This window comes from Ostrinia nubilalis, chromosome 4, assembly GCF_963855985.1.
Source record: "Ostrinia nubilalis chromosome 4, ilOstNubi1.1, whole genome shotgun sequence".
Taxonomy (NCBI): Eukaryota; Metazoa; Arthropoda; class Insecta; order Lepidoptera; family Crambidae; genus Ostrinia; species Ostrinia nubilalis.
Window position 1 is genome coordinate 17,638,311 of NC_087091.1, and position 16,845 is coordinate 17,655,155.

Sequence of the window (16,845 nt, forward strand, 5' to 3'; positions counted from 1 at the left end):
AACCTTTAACAAATATATGGACCTTAAGATCACGGATCCTTAAGATCCCTCCGCCAACACAATCTACTTTTAGGTTAGGTTTCCGACTCACATTTAGACTAAGTAACTAAGGAAAAGCTGTAATTGGCATTACTTGCGCATACATGTAATTATTTTATAAGAACATGCTGTAGATTTTCCTTTAATAAATAAATAAGCCCATGGTTCTACCTGCCTCACGGCGTACGTCTTCTCATTGAAATTCTCCCTCTTATGGGGCTTGACACCGAAAAACGGAACTTCGCGTCGGGCTGCTATCGTTGACAAGTACGTCAATTCTTCTCGAAACTCCGCCTCATTGTGTGCCAGGAGTGTACAAACTCGCGCAGTGCGACCCAGTTACTGCGACGACTCGTAAAGCCCTGGTGTAAACAGGTCCTCGCTCGGCTCTCTGTATCGCATCTAGTAACTAGTATGTTCTGTCGAGCTTCATCATAGAGGTTACATTACCGAAGTGCGTGATTGCGGCCTCTTCGACTTTCTCGCCGCTTGCGCACAGTGTCGACTCGCACGGCGTCAGTCTATGTAGGCGCTGTATGAAGCAACCGTGTACAGTTAACAATTGGGAAACAACGAAGTCTGGTCCCACCCAGACGAGTGAAAGCCTCACCGCCACGATGGGAAAGAACTGGTTCAATAACAATTTGACACCACCAATCAATTGACGCACTTTTCAAAACAGTCAAAACGTAGGTCAAAGATTTTGTATGGAAATACAAGCAAGTGTCGTCAATGTTTTGCATCCCACCGGTCCTGCCAAACGGCAACGGCATCCTCTCTAACGGTGGTCAATTTCCGGCGCTCCCTGGGGCCAGTTGGTGTCCCTCCTCCACAATTCGTCCCGCACAATAAGCGCCGAGCTGAGTACCCTCCAACCACCTTTCTCATCAAAAGTCGACGAGCATCGGCACCATACGGCCGCAGCGTATGTCAGTTTGGCCACATGAGCGCCTGCGTACAAAACACTCAGGGCCGGGTATCTGACGCCCCATATAGCTTGCCAAAAGCAATGGCAGCATTCAAATCTCGCATACGGCACATAGGACCTAGCCTCGTCGAGGGTCACACTTAGCGTCGCTTGAGTGACGTTCGCAATCTCGGAACTCGATCGCAATCGTCACGTCGTCTGCGCACGCTATTCAGTGTACCCACTCAGGACACGGCAGCAGCGGGAGGTCGTTGAGGAGTAGGTTCCATAATATCGGGCCCATTACTGATCCCTGAGGACATCCCTTTGTGCTGCTTCTACGACGTCTGAGCCCCCATATAGAGACCCAGACGCCGGTTTGTGAATTAACTAATAATCGATGTATGTTAGGTGGAATACTGGCTTTCAATAATATCATTGGCCACCACGCGTTGTCAAAGGCACCAGAGATGTCCGGAAAGATCAGCTGCACATGACGCTGTACTGTTCTCAGTAATAGAATTAATGAATCTGAGTGCCGTGACCGAAGATCGGCCACGGGTAAAACTGTGCTAAGCGTCGGAGATATTTCGGTGCAGGCAGGGAGTGCAAGAAAAGAATTTATAGGCTTGTAACCTTATTCGAACCTAATTAATTATTTTTCTTTCTTTATTTTCTTTTTTGTTTTATTTCTTTCTTTGTTTTCTTTCCTTCTTTGTTTTCTTTCTTAAGTTTCTTTTCTTTCTTATACGCTTTCGGATCAAAGAGGTTTACCGTTGCCCTTCGTAACGACCAATAGTCTGCCTACCCCATCCCTTCCCTTCGATTTCTTTCCCATTGTGGCGATGAGGCTCTCACTCGGCTGAGTGGAACCGGACTACGTTGTTTTCCAATCGTTAACTGGACGCGGTTGCTTCAGACAGTGCCTACATAGGCTGACGCTGTGCGAGTAGGCACTGTGCCCATGAGGCGAGGAAGTCGAAAAGGCCGCGATCACGCACTTTGGGAATGTAACCTCTATGATGAAGCTCGACAGAAAATGCTGGATGCAATACAGAGAGCCGAGCGAGGACCTGTTTACACCAGGACCTCACGAGTAGTCGCAGTGACTGGGTCGCACTGCGCGGGTTAGCGCGCTCCTGGCACACAATAAAGCGAAGTTACGAGAAGAATTGAAGTACTTATCAACGATAGCAGCCTGGCGTGAAGTACCGTTTTGTGATCCCTAGAGGGGAATAACTAAAATTGAAAAGGGACGGAATAGAGAAATTTAGAAGGAGCGAAGTATAACGAAAAAGGAAGTAGATCCATGGGTTGGCGAAGGGATTGTTTCAATTTCTAACTTTATTCATTCGAAATGAGTGGATCAGAGGGTCAGCGACGTGGTGGAAGAGATTGAGAGCCATAAATGGAGATCGCTAAGTCAGAAAGACCTTGGAGTGGAGACCCCGCAATAACACCCGTGGCAGAGGAAGACCGCCTAAAAGATGGACAGATGACATCCGGCAACAAGCTGGAATAAACTGGATGCAAGTGGCCAGGGACAGTCTGTGGAAGGTTGAAGAGAAGGCCTATATGTTCGGAGACGAACCTCAAGGCTGATGATGATAGAAAGATTAGAAGCCACAATAGACGAACGGTGAAGGTGTCGGAGTGGCCGACTCGAGATCCGCGAAACGCGGGTTCGAATCCCACCGCGGCTCGACTATTGTGGTGAGCCCACTCGTAACACAAGCATATTTAGCTTACCACGAGGGGCTAACGGGACTATTAGTAATAGGGATGTTTCTTGGGTAAAAAAGCAAGAGTTTTAATTAGTCTGTCAGTTAACTTATCAAAAAATACTCGACACGTCATTTTCACTTTAAAACAAAAAAAAAAAAGAGATAAAGCGCGCCAAAGTTAAAAAAAAGAGGCCCGTGCCGTGTCGTCGAGGCATGCTTAAAAGTGTAGCATTTTGTGACGTCACGCGAAACTTCCACATATTATCATTACTTCGTAATTACTTGTTTGATTGTCAAATAAAAATATACGTGTTCAATATTTTTAATAATATAATTGACGGACTTCAAAGTTATGTAACTAACTACTAACTAACTAAACTAGCCCATTTGTGCAATACAAATTAGATTGCAACCAATTTTAGCCTTAACATCCTAACCTTAAGGTCGAAATGGTTCCAGGCAACATGTCAGTGGGTGACCTGGTGATGGTGAACGGGCTGCTGTTCCAGCTGTCGATCCCGCTGGGCTTCCTGGGCTCGGTGTACCGCGAGGTGCGCCAGGCGCTCATCGACATGCAGACCATGTTCACCCTTATGACCGTGCAGTCAAGGATCAAGGTAGCGTAACACTTGTTTTATCTTAAAGCCTGGTCCGTGAGCACGTAGAATTTTGTCCAATGACCCCAAGCTACCCATCCTTATCGCTCGCGACTGTGCGACGGGCGCCCGCAGTGAGTGTGCGAGCGCGACAGCAACATAATTACGCGCGAGCGATAAGGATGGGTAGCTTGGGGTCATTGAACAAAATTCTACGTGCTCACGGAACAAGCTTTAGAAAGTATCATCATCATCATTTCAGCCACAGGACGTCCACTGCTGAACATAGGCCTCCCCCAATGTTTTCCACAATGGCCGGTTGGTGGCGGTCTGCATCCAGCGCCTTCCCGCTACCTTTATGAGGTCGTCGGTCCACCTTGTGGTGGGTTGACGTCCTACGCTGCGATTTCCGCTTAGAAAGTATATCTTTCTCTTACACTTTTATAAAGTGAGAAAGAGTAAGTATGGATCGTTCCATCCACGAAGACTCCACCAATTTTTTGGTCGAGGGAAGCGCGGGGTGCGGGGAGTTTGATCCGAGCAATCCGAGCGTCAATATTTTAGTATGCGTGTGCACTCATGGATAATTTAGCGTGTACGGATAACACTCAAACATTAGCGGAAGAATGGTGGGGCGCGTCTTCGTGGATGGTGACTTATTCTTATCTATAGAGATACATAGGACTGTTACGGTAACAAAAATCTTCCATGCGCGCGCGCCTTTTATCTACTTTTAATGGCCTCAGAGCGGTTTCGCAAAGTGGTTCCGAAAAACGTTGTCCAAAGTTTCGAATATTGTCATCCCTGTCACACATAGCGAGATGTCAGCATGAGTGACTGTGATAGATAGACCCGAAACTAGGTAAACAGCGTTTCGGAGTAAATTTTATATCTATAACTTCCTGAGCCACCCACAGTTGGGGTAAGGCACATTCCCCCTCATTGAAACGGATATACCTAGCTATATTTTGTTGTACATACCTTTTAATCTAGTAACAAAATACATAGTTACTATCCGTTTGCTTTAAGTTTGCTGCTGGCGATATGACGTCACTCGAAGGGAATCGTCTATAACTTTATCAAACTATATTTAAAATATTTTTTATTTATTATTATTGATAAAAGGTGCGTACTTGCGTAAAATAATACACATTAATTGCGTTTAATCGCGGTTGGAGGAGGGGACGCGCAATCCACGGACCGGCAAACTTAGCGCGAACGGGTAGTATATTCTTTTATGTTTTTGGCACGTATTTTACCTAATTTGTCTTTCTTCCAGGAAATAGACAAAGCTCCACCCCTAATAGTGGACACAAAGACATCGACCATAGAGTTCAAAGATGTCAGCTTCAAATACATCAATGGGAAGCCGATATTCAACAACCTTAGCCTCACCATCCCGGCTGGCAAGAAGATTGGCATCGTGGGCGGTTCTGGTAGCGGGTATGTATTAATTTCTAATATTTATGTGTCGGAATCATAAAGTTAATATACTTAACGGGATAAATGGGAGGACTAGCGAGCGAGATGTTACTAGCAGCAACACTGTGATAAAAAGAGATGCGTGATTCGCGTAACAGAACCATTTTTCGAAACTATTTGACAATAGGGTATTTTACTCCATGTAAGAAAATATATAAAAATGCATGTCTTTAATAGATTTCATAAAAACTAATCGGGAAACGTTGATATTTTAACATAAAAGTGCAAATATAATTTTTAAAATCACTTTTAAAAACGCATCTTTTTAATCTGTTCTTCAAATGTCTAAAACGCCATCCAAAATTTTACGGGAGTAAAATCGTAGATGTTTATGAGAAATAGTGCTTCAGAAACGTGGTGACTGGTTCAGTGATTGATTATTGTACAAAACAGTGAAATAATCCTGAAAACTGACACACATCCAGAGACATCCTAAAATCAGTTTCGTTCACAGCTCGTGGTTGTTGCTATTCCCAAGGAATATTAACTTTATGTATGCAATTAAATAATGTCATTCCTAGAAATGTACACACGCCCACACTGTTAACTATCCATTTCCGTTTTAGCTCTCTCTTTAATCAAATGGCGATAGAACGAGATGACTTTCAATGGGCAGTTAACACTGTTGGCGATAGTACATAAACGATCTGGTAGTAAGCAGATTTTATTTGTCGTTGAATCATTAGAATATAAACTGAACGATTCGTTACATGCATTTTCCGATAATTTTACTTTCTGTATAAAAAAAATTCCTTGTAGACAAATTTCCGAATGCATTCTATCCCTATAGACATATTTGCCGATATATTTATTTCCTTGTATAAAAAATTGCCCGTACGAAGTCGCGGGCACAATTACTATGAGGAAAAGTATGGAATCACCCTCTTGTGTTTTGTTTTGTTCCCAGCGATCTGAAGAACTCAATGATTATCTATACATCTATGGTATCAAGTTAAAGTTTGTAATGTAACCTTTAAACTAGTATCATTTTTAATTTAATCATCATAGTAAACGACTATGCGACTGCAAAGATTACTCAAAACGAATGGGGTGATTCCATACTTTTGCTCGCGAGTGTAGTATAAGATATGTATTGAAATTACTTGCTAAATAAATATTTACCATTGTTATTATAAAATTTCAGCAAATCAACAATGGTGCGACTTTTGTTCCGGTTCTTCGAACCTCAATCGGGGCAGATCACAATCGCCGGACAGAACATAAAGGATATTGACTTGGCCAGTTTGCGAAAAGCGATCGCTATCGTTCCACAGGTAATCATCATCATCATCATCATCATCATCATCATCATCATCATCATCATCATCATTTTAGCCATAGGACGTCCACTGCTGAACATAGGCCTCCCTCAATGATTTCCATTTCGATCGATTGGTAGCGGCCTGCGTCCAGCGCTTTCCTGCTACCTTAATGATTCGGTCCACCTTGTAAATGTCATGTCAAAAATAACCAATCATGCAGCATTTGGACCTCGCGTCTACGTATTGTCATCTGACGGATTTTTCAATCGCGAAAACCCTCATTGAAGATGTCACACTGTCGTCGCAAATGGACGAATCACTATCTGTACGTAATATTCTAAAACAAAGTCGCTTCGCCGTCTGTCCTTATGTATGCTTAGATCTTTAAAACTATGCAACGGATTTTGATGCGGTTTTTAAGTATAATACACTGTTTTTGTATTTGTGCGAAGCAGGAGCGGGTCGTTAGTGATAATCGCAAAACTGTTTTTATGTCTGTCCCTTATCAATCAGGACATCTTCTAATATACATTTACAAAGTGCTAGAAGAAGATCAAAAAGTTTCGAAGAACAACAATGTCTTTGCCGTGGCTTTATGTCTCGTAAAGCTTTTCAAAATTTAGCCCAACAGTCAACTTTGACACACTCAATATACTCAAGTTGCTCGCAAAGTCCACTAGGTGGCGTAAAAATTACTGCCTTAACATCTTCTGACAGGCTTTCCCCGAATCTCCCAATTAACTTCTTTCTTCAATTGCCTATTTCCAGGATTGCGTGTTATTCCACGACACGATATTCCACAACTTGCACTACGGCGACCTGTCGCAGCCAGCCGAGGAGGTCTACCGAGCTAGCAAGATGGCCGAACTGCACGACTCCGTCAAGACTTGGCCCAAGGTAAATTGTTATAGATCGTTTCATCCACCAAGACGCGCCCTACCATTCTTCTGCGAATGTTTGAGTGTTATCGGTACACGATAAATCATCCATGAGAGCACACGCACACTACAATAATGCCGCTCGGATTGCTCGGAGCAGTCTCCGCACACCGCGCTTCCCCCGACCAAATATTACTGGGGCGCGTCTTCGTGGATGGCACGGTATAACCAGGCCTGTTCATCTCCGCGAGTTTACATCGAAAACAAAACACGCACGATGGCCCGCCTACAGGATACTATTCGACAAGGCCTCACATACGAGCGAACATTGACTCGCGCACGCGTATTCTTGTGTATGATGGAAGAAAATAAAGAAAATGGTGTACTAAATACTGTGCAGTATTTAACTGCCTGAATAATAATAAAAACACAGAATGTACTTTTTTAAGTTGCCTCAAGACACTGAGAGGTAAATGAGTAGTTAATATTATTCATGATAATTCATGCTAAATCATGTATTTCCTCCGCCATTTTCCGCAGTTTGGCACCTCACGTCACATCATTTTACCGAAGTCAGCCCTATAGCTTCGGCGCAGTGCCGATCACTGACGTTTGTCAACAAAATGGTGCTTGACTCTTGAGACAGGCTAAATTACACCATATTGTTAATGACATTGAGCATACATTTTTTTAAATACCTTCGCGAAGTAAAACTTCTGTACGTAGTACCACAGAATAATAATAAGTACTACGTACAGAAGTACGCGTGCGTGAGTCAATGTTCGCTCGTATGTGAGGCCTTGTCGAATAGTATCCTATAGGTGGGCCATCGTGCGTGTTTTGTTTTCGATATAAACTCGCGGAGATGAACAGGCCTGGTAGTACTTATTATTATTCTGTGGTATAACTTACAAGGTAGCTAATTGATTTTATACCCAATCATAAGACAGCAGACAAGAGAAATATAGACAGCCCACCCAAGTGCTATAATAATGAAACAAGAAACTTAACGCAATTGACGCTCAAGTTTGTCTTATCTCACTTAGGCCATGCATTTGTGTAGCGCATTTCAAACCATCCAGATCTTTTTAGCTTCCTCTAGACTTTATTTCTTGTCACCAACTAAAACTAATAAAAGGAGCCTATAGTTTTTCAGTGTTAAAAATGCCGATCTTATAATTTCATAATGTAATCTGCATATGCTCTACAACGGTCATTATTTTGTTCTTAGTCCGCCCTAAGCTACTAAAAGACCATCATTTATTGAGTTCTTCTTCTTAGTCGGTACAATCTTGCCAGGGTGGTCGTGGTCATCATCTTGAATCACGTAAGGCGCCATTCTGACTGCAGCACATTGAGTAGGCATTTATCTTATATTTTATCGGTAGGGTTACGACACACAAGTGGGTGAACGCGGACTGAAACTATCTGGCGGCGAGAAGCAGCGCGTGGCCATCGCACGTGCGATACTCAAGAACGCTCCCATCATAGTATTCGACGAGGCCACATCCAGTCTGGATTCACTTACTGAGCACGTAAGTCGATTTGTTTCAAATTCTTAAGCAGTTAGTTCTATTCTCGACACTTGTATACGTCCTAAATATAACTTGCTTTAGAACCACTTCGGGATAATATATCGGCTGCTGCTGAGGTTTCATAGTCTTCACTAATCGTTGTCAGCATCAGATTATTCAGCGTTTACGCACACGTGTCAGTATCGAAAAATAGTATGAGCAGCGCAGTGTGATTTTGAATCAAGCTTCAACACATGGGGAGGGGCTTATTTCTTCAAACTTCTAACTCCATTTTCTTCTGATTAATCTTGAGCTTGTTTTTTCTAACTATGAACTCCTATTTTCTTCTTATTCGTCTTGTTGTGATTCCTACCCCTAACTCACTACTGGGTGAGTTTAATAACACATGTGACGCAAGGTATTGGCACACCTAACCTTAAGCTTTAAGTTAAAAAAACTAGTTTGCACAATAACGAATTTTCCTCGTAAGTACTCCCGCTAGAAGTAGCAACGATAACTTTAGTGGGAAAATTGGCATAATGCAAATACTGTGATAGAGACCTGTGAGTCTATTGCAGAAGTTGTGGCTCTGAGAATACGTAATGTTTTTGGAATAAAATAATGTCACTATTCTTTCGTCGGCTGTTTGGTGTAGTGGTTCAGAACGGACTACTATGCCGAGAGGTCCCGGGTTCGATTCCCGGCCGGGCAGAAATTGAAATGATGAATTTTAATTTCTGTGACGAGTCTGGGTGTGACTATGTATAATATTTATGTATTAAAAAAAAAGGATATATAGCCTGACCAGGAACATAAAAACCCTCGCCATGTTGCGGAAAATTAATGGTACTAATTTCTTTTAATGGCAACAGTAACTGAAAACTTCATTGACATGTCACCTTGCATGTCAGTCTATTGCTGTCAAAGTGTAAACAAACTTTATTTTAAATGTGTGCAATTGATTTTGTGAATTAAATTGCTAAAAACTTTGTATAGTCGTGAAAGAAAAGTGGTTCACAATGTGTTAAAGTATTTGTCGAAGAGAAATACTAAGGGTTCGGACAATATTTCATTGAATAATGTTTCCGACAAAGGTTGTCAAATTGACTGACATGTTTATCGTATAGTACAGTCCACTATGAAAATTAACTGTGGTTTGTTTTAACTACCTATTTTAAAGTTTTTTGTCCCTTTGTAACTATTGAATTTTATGGAATTGGTTTACCAATTCCATAAAAAGTACTTCTTTAGAAGTACCGAGTTTGAAGCGTTCATGAGCAGACATTGCAGTTGAATATATTCAAGTTCTGAATTTGATTATTGATGAATAATAAAATAAATCCAACTAGCTCGATTGATGGTTTCATTTAATTTATTTAAACCTATATAATCTTTATTCGTTAATTTATGAAAATATCAAATTAGCACGTAATCCTGAATCATGATACATAAAGTTAGCCTATTAATTTAACACAGGTACGACTGTACTCAGTGTTGCACTATCAAATGCAATTAACGCGCCTCTATGCCAGGGTTTTTATGTTCCTGGTCAGGCTATAAGTAGTATATCCGTTAAGCTAGCACTCATAACTAACATAACATAGCTGGCGCTGTGTGAAATTGTCCAAAGATTTTTTTTTTTATTTATTCTTTCCAGGCGATCCTCCAAGCGCTCAAAGCGGCGACCGTAGGCCGCACATCAATCTGCATCGCGCACCGACTATCCACCGTCGCCGACGCCGACGAAATACTAGTATTGGAACACGGATCCATCTCCGAGAGAGGACAACACCATGAATTAATAAACAACCCTAAGTCGTTGTACTACAGGCTGTGGGAGAAACAGAACAAGGATATACCGCTCAAATGAGTGATATGTTGATAAAGTGTATTTGATACTGTTTGGCTCGGATTATATGTACAGTCAATGCATTGAAGACCATGCATTTTTGATATATATCGCGCAACGAATCTTGAGGCTAACACTTACACTGATATAATATTTGAATTTAGAACATAAAATATCTCAAAATATGCAAAATGTTTACGAAAAGCGTATACAGATACAAATCTAACCCCCTTACTAATAAAACTTACACGCTCGTTGAACAGTGTTTTAAAGTGACGTTTAGGAAATGTCATTTTAAAATAGTGTTTAACAACTATGTAACTTTTTATTAGTAAGGGGGTTAGTATGTAGTATATCCGTTAAGCTAGCCCCCATAAGACAAGCATATAAGTTGCTTACTTTGGTGCTAGCTGACGCTGTGTGAAATTGTCCAAACATTTATTTTATTTAAATCTTAGCTTGTGATGGTCGCCTCAAGTTTTGTTACGCGACCTATACAAAATCGCATCTCCTAAAGTTATGTAAGATGCTACAATGTTTACGTTGACGTGCTGTCTGTAGTTTGGTGATTCGTGTGTCGGTCGCGGGTTCGATGCCCGCACCGCACACATAATTATTATTAGAGACACTATAGGGTAAACCACCCAATTATTGGCACTTTAAGCAGCTACTTCACAAAACCGGTAAAATTCACATGTAAAAATATGTTTTATCAAAGATAAAAACGTTTATATTGGTCTTTTAATCTTTGCAGAATATGATAAAGTACTTATCATTAATACATTAAATCATTTATTCAATATAGTGTACCTTTTAAAAAAATACCTCAAAATACCAGTTGTTGGCATAGCCAAACCTTTTATTGGCAGTGATAATTACCTATTATTGGCACTGTTCTCGCAAGACTGAAAAATAGCTGCTAGGTCTTATGTAGAGGTTTTAAAGAGATTCATGATAGAAATAAACAAAATAAAATCCTTTGTTAAAAGAAAAGTAACATTTTTTTTTTGTATAGGAACATACCATATCAGTTCAAACGCTTATATTTAAATATGGTTTTAAACTTTCCATAAACACTTTTATCAAATCTTCTTTTCTCTTCAGAAATCCTTTTTTGCTACTGATTTTTATTTTATCCAGTCAACAAAAAGCTGTTCTTCCTCGTCAGTTAAAACTGTGAACGGACCGGGCTTAGAGCGATGATCAGGATGTTTCAATCTGAATTGTATAGTAGACCATGGCACCACTTTCAAAGCCTTTCACAGGCTTATTCCTTTTTTTTCATTAATCCCCGCTAACGTCAATGGAGCTTATAAATATAACTTTATTTTATTTTTCTTTATTCAGAAAACTGTTAAAAATAAAATACTAATGTAAGGATCATGTACCTTCTATTTATTATTGGATAAGAACTCACTTATTGATTATTTTTATAATCAAATTAAATTTAATTTAAGCCTGATTACAAAGCTATTAATTTACACCATTTTTATCTTGTTACATTTGGGTGAAATTTGTATGTAATCGTTTCCATCTTCTTTTAAATGATGAATGGGGAATAACGATTCAATATCCATAGTGCTCTGGGTTAATCAGGTAAGTGTTAATTTTTTTAAAGTATTGTAATCAATCTTAAATTTAATTTAATTTGATAATAAAAATAATAAGTGAGTTCTTATCCAATAATAAATAGAAGGTACCTGATTCTTACATTAGTATTTTATTTTTAACGTACTGGGGATTAATTAACTTTTTAGTTCATTAATCCCCATTATAAACTCCATTGGCGTTAACGGGGATTAATGAACAAAAAGTTCACTAATCCCGTTGACGGGGATTGTCAACGGGGATTAAGACTGGAATAAGACTTTGAAAGGCTTTGAAAGTGGCTAAAAAGATAATATTTTTTATTGGCACCTTTTTAACCAATGTTTGACACCCGTGCCAATAAATGGATTTTATATAATTGGCAGTGGGCCAACATTTGGATTGGTGTATCCAAAACGTTAGAAAATATTTTAAATGCAATTTAAACTCAATTTTGAGACAAACAAGGTATAATTTTTAATAAACTCAAATTATTTTAAATACCCTTTTATTGGCATGTGTGCCAATAAAATGGATAAACAGATTTTACGCATACCAAATGTTGGCATACTGCAAATAATTAAAAGTTGGCGGTTAAATTATAAAATAATGTTTTAAAAAGGCAGTTAATATATTCAATAATAAGACAAAATGATTATGTATAAGAACAACAAAATAGATTTGCATTTTTTTAAAAGATTATGATAGCTCTTACCTTAGTAAAAAACGAATATTTCGATTGTTTTTTTCGCACAGGTCCCGGTTTGTCAAACAAATGGTTGAAGCGCCGCGATGTTTGAAAAAATAAAAAACGTGTGTAGCCAGTTGAGTAATAAATGATATTACTCTTCAATTTCTACTAAAAAATATAAGGTTTGGCTACAAAGAATCTTAATTTTCTTAAAAAACTGGAGCATGCCAATAAATTGGTAGAGTGCCAATGATTGGGTGGTTTACCCTACATCAGTCTCGGTATTTTTTATGTATCAAAAAGTATTTATGTATGTTTATGTCCATTTCTTTGGCACTTTGGTACTCCTGTTGCAAATTAGATGACGCTGTGAAAATTTTTATTTATTTATGTTTTTCGTTGTATTTATTTATATGTATTAAATTTTGAGCGTGTTGTAACTAAAGGATTTGGAATATAAAGTTACGCGTAGTCCGAACCTAAAGTTGACTGGATCGATGTCTTTGTATTCAAAGCAAAACTGACTTAAGTGAAGGCATATTGAAGTAGCCAATGAGACTACATGAAAAACTTGAAGTTGCAGTTACACAAAATTATTATTTTTCCAAACGAATGTTAAGCTGAGGCTATACAATTTGTTTGTAAAACTGTACACCCTATTTATCTTAGAAGTGTATAAATAACACAGTCACTAAAGGCATGAAGAAATACTTGCATAAAATAAGAAAAAAAAAAATTATGAGCTCATGTCTACGTGGCCTAATATTGTAATATTCTAGTCTCTACCTCTTAAACTTGAAATCAAATTGTATCACAAGTATGTAATATTAGATCAAATAAACTTGACACATGTTCAAAATCGTTGTTCTGAAAATACCTACTTTAATAAATAAAATAAAAATTATTCTACTGAACATAGCTGCTATGTATGTAACAAAAAAACTGTGAATAGTTGTTACTATTATAAACGAACATTGTTCCACCTTTTCAATGAAATAATAAGATTTTGGTTCATCTATTTTTATGTTATTTTGATAATAAAATGTCTGTAAGCACTTCTACTATTAAAGGCAAGCCTTGCCGCCTACATGTAAATATTGTACGTTGATACTTATGTACATTGTACAGTGAACATAATTTGTTGAATAAGTATATTATTTTGATTACAATTCATTGTTTTATTTTTACCGACAAAAAGCTTTAGTAAGGTCATCCCATTTGTTGAAAATCTTAGAATAATTTTCTTTGGGTGTTATAAATGTAAAAAAAATAGGAATAAGAATTCAACCTTTCATATTATTCCATAAAATGAAGACATTTTGCACCGCCTCTATAATAAGTTATGTAAAAACCTTGATATTTTAAATTATTATTCTACTAATATTATAAATGCGAAAGAAAGAGGTAGGTATTACATGTCAAAGTAAGTTTGGTTTATTACACTATTTTGTAATCAAAAAACATGGTTTGGTCGATGGCCACGCGAAAAAAAAAGACGCCACAATTTGTGCCACAATCCATACAAAATGTACCTATGTTACTTGGAGCGATTTTAATAAAATTTGGTACGGAGTTAGCTGACACTGGATTAACACAGTTTTACCGCGGGGCACAACTAGTAAGTACATAATAAATATTGTTTCGACCCAAGTTATTTATTTGGATCCCTAATTTATCTGGCAGATAAGTCTCATTATCAGTAATCCCGTGTCCCGCGTGACGCAGGCTATTACAGTATATTGGACGGTAATCGCTCATTGATATCTGAGCCATCGGCTTAGCGAAATAGGAACAACTAACAAATTAAATCCCTAAGCCCTGACCGTGTTAACGAGTGGTTTTTGTTCGCGGTTGGTCCCAGAATCCTACTAATATTATAAATGCGAAAGTTTGGATGTCTGGATGTTTGTTACTCTTTCACGCAAAAACTACTGAACGGATTTTGATGAAACTTCACAAAATTATTGTTTATAACCCAGAATAACACACATAGACTATAATTTATGACAATCTGTGACAAACTAAATTTCACGCGGGTGAAGCCGCGGGCAAAAGCTAGTCGTAAATAAAACGAGAATTCGAATCATATTAATCTTTTTTCTAAGATGATTGTTATTAAGTTTTAAATAAATAAATTAGATTCCTAACAGGAATGATCAGATTGTTTCAACATTTTATTTTATAAGTGAACGATTAAATTGAGTAAGTTTATAAAAAAACGTAACGCTGTAAAACGTAACGTAAAGTAGTATTCATAAACTTATGAGATTTATGCCCGTTTTCACAATCAATCTCTAATTTTTAGGTGACCCCTATGGTAACATAATATTAACAGGAGTTTTGTTTCATAGGACCCCTATTATACTTAAAAATTAGGGATTGATGGTGAAAACGGTCATAATGTACCTACTTACCTAACTGCCCTATAAAGTCACGATGCATTTTTTTAGATCCCTATACAGGGTGGAAACGATAAGTGATCTCACTCGATTATTTCTAAACTATACAAGATATCCAAAAACTTTTTTTTTTTTTTTTTTTTTATGTGATAGGAGGCAAACGAGCAGACGGATCACCTGATGGTAAGTGATTACCGTCGCCCATAGACACCCGCAGACCCAGGGGCGTTACAGGTGCGTTGCCGGCCTTTAAGATAAAGATACGCTCTCCTCTTGAAAGCTTGCAGGTCGTATCCGTCCGGAAACACCGCAGACGACAGTCCATTCCACAGTTTGGTTGTACGGGGCAGGAAGTGATTACTGATCCTAAAAGTGCTTCACGAGCTCTATCCAACGGTACTAATAATAGGTTACACAATAAATTGGATCTATCTGAAAATTCAATGTTTCCAGCCTCCATACATTTAGTAAAACCACATAATATTAAAAACTATACAAGATATCCAAAAATTGGTAACTGATCCTGAAAGTGCTTCACGAGCTCTATCCAACAGTGCCAATAATAAGTTATAAAATAAACTGGATCTATTCGAAAATTCAATGTTTTCAGCTTCCATACATTTAATACTGCCACAGTCATGGCACTCATGTCTTGATAATATTATAGCAAGTAAAGCCTAAAATCAATTTTTTCCATGAATAATTTTATATTAGAATGCAATTTACGAATTAATTTTAAGTGTTTATTATTTAAAATAAAAAAATAACACTTCTAATATTGTGTGACTGGCATAGTGGCATACATTTAGTATGGAGGCTGAAAATATTGAATTTTCGGATAGATCCAGTTAATTCTGTAACCTATTACTGATATCGTTTGAAAGAGCTCGTAAAGCACTTTCAGGATCAGTAATCAGTTTTTTGATATCTTGTATAGTTTAGAAATAATCGAGTGAGATCAGTTAACGTTTCCACCCTGTATAGGTACCTAATTAGAATTGGTAGCCTTTAACTGTTCGTTCTGAGTATTAGGTCTATTTACTTAAAAAGAAAAATATTAGGTTCTGAGAACGCAGTCTGAGCTCTGACCGACAATCTTTGAACAGAAAATTGAAAGCTAATACTCCTGGGATCCTGGATATGCCATTTTCGAGGGGTTCGCAATAGTCTGGGACAAAAAGTCACATATTACGCGGGTCTAGCCCCGAGCTAAGAGACCCAATTTTATTTTTCTCTAGGTGAATATTTCTGGAAATAAGATTTGCTTTGTTTGTTGTATTTCAAACGAAAATAACTTGGAGGCGACACAGCCTAGGTGCCTGAATTCAGGCCAACAAAGATTAATTTGTCTGAATTTTCATACCTATGTTTACATTAGGTACACTAAACACTTCTATAACTTAAGTAATTAGAGTTAAAAGCGGTGTCACATGTTAAGTAGGGTTTAAGATTCCCTAAATAATGCGTGACATGTTTGCTCTTGAATTATTCTGACATTTTGTTCCTTAATGTTCAAGGCTTAAGAGTAGGCGCTCACCGTTGATTTTTAGTTGGCCGATAGTTGTGCCCGATTTTAATTTGTATGAAGAATCGGCCAAATCGAATCGGCGTAGTGTGTGCACTCCCATACATGCCCATACTAATCAACTGCCCGACTAAACTATCGGCCGACGAAAAATCAACGATGTGCGCCTACTCTTACGGTTAGGGTTACCTACTCCAAGTTAATTTAGTTAACTACAAGGGTCTATTGTTAGATCTGCCTAAAATACTGTAAGCTTAAGAGTCGCCTAAAGAATGGCTACTTTACCTAAAATGTACTTTTGTAAAAACTTTAATAAATTCCTTAATCGACCTCTTTACACAAATCGGCCAGTGTCATCACCTTTCGAATCGATTGACATGTTATCGGTCGCA

General features: G+C 38.3%; 1 protein-coding gene across 1 annotated transcript in view; it reads left to right on the plus strand.

Moving 5' to 3' along the window:
• Positions 1-10,892, plus strand: part of LOC135071288 (iron-sulfur clusters transporter ABCB7, mitochondrial) — a 30,493-nt gene extending 19,601 nt beyond the window's left edge. Inside the window, exons 9-14 of the mRNA XM_063965078.1 lie at positions 3,130-3,287; positions 4,546-4,709; positions 5,893-6,022; positions 6,779-6,907; positions 8,277-8,423; positions 10,060-10,892. Of these exons, the coding sequence (XP_063821148.1) occupies positions 3,130-3,287; positions 4,546-4,709; positions 5,893-6,022; positions 6,779-6,907; positions 8,277-8,423; positions 10,060-10,272 (941 nt within the window). The 3' untranslated portion in view covers positions 10,273-10,892. The remainder of the gene's footprint in view (positions 1-3,129; positions 3,288-4,545; positions 4,710-5,892; positions 6,023-6,778; positions 6,908-8,276; positions 8,424-10,059) is intronic.
• The last annotated feature ends 5,953 nt before the right edge of the window (positions 10,893-16,845 follow it).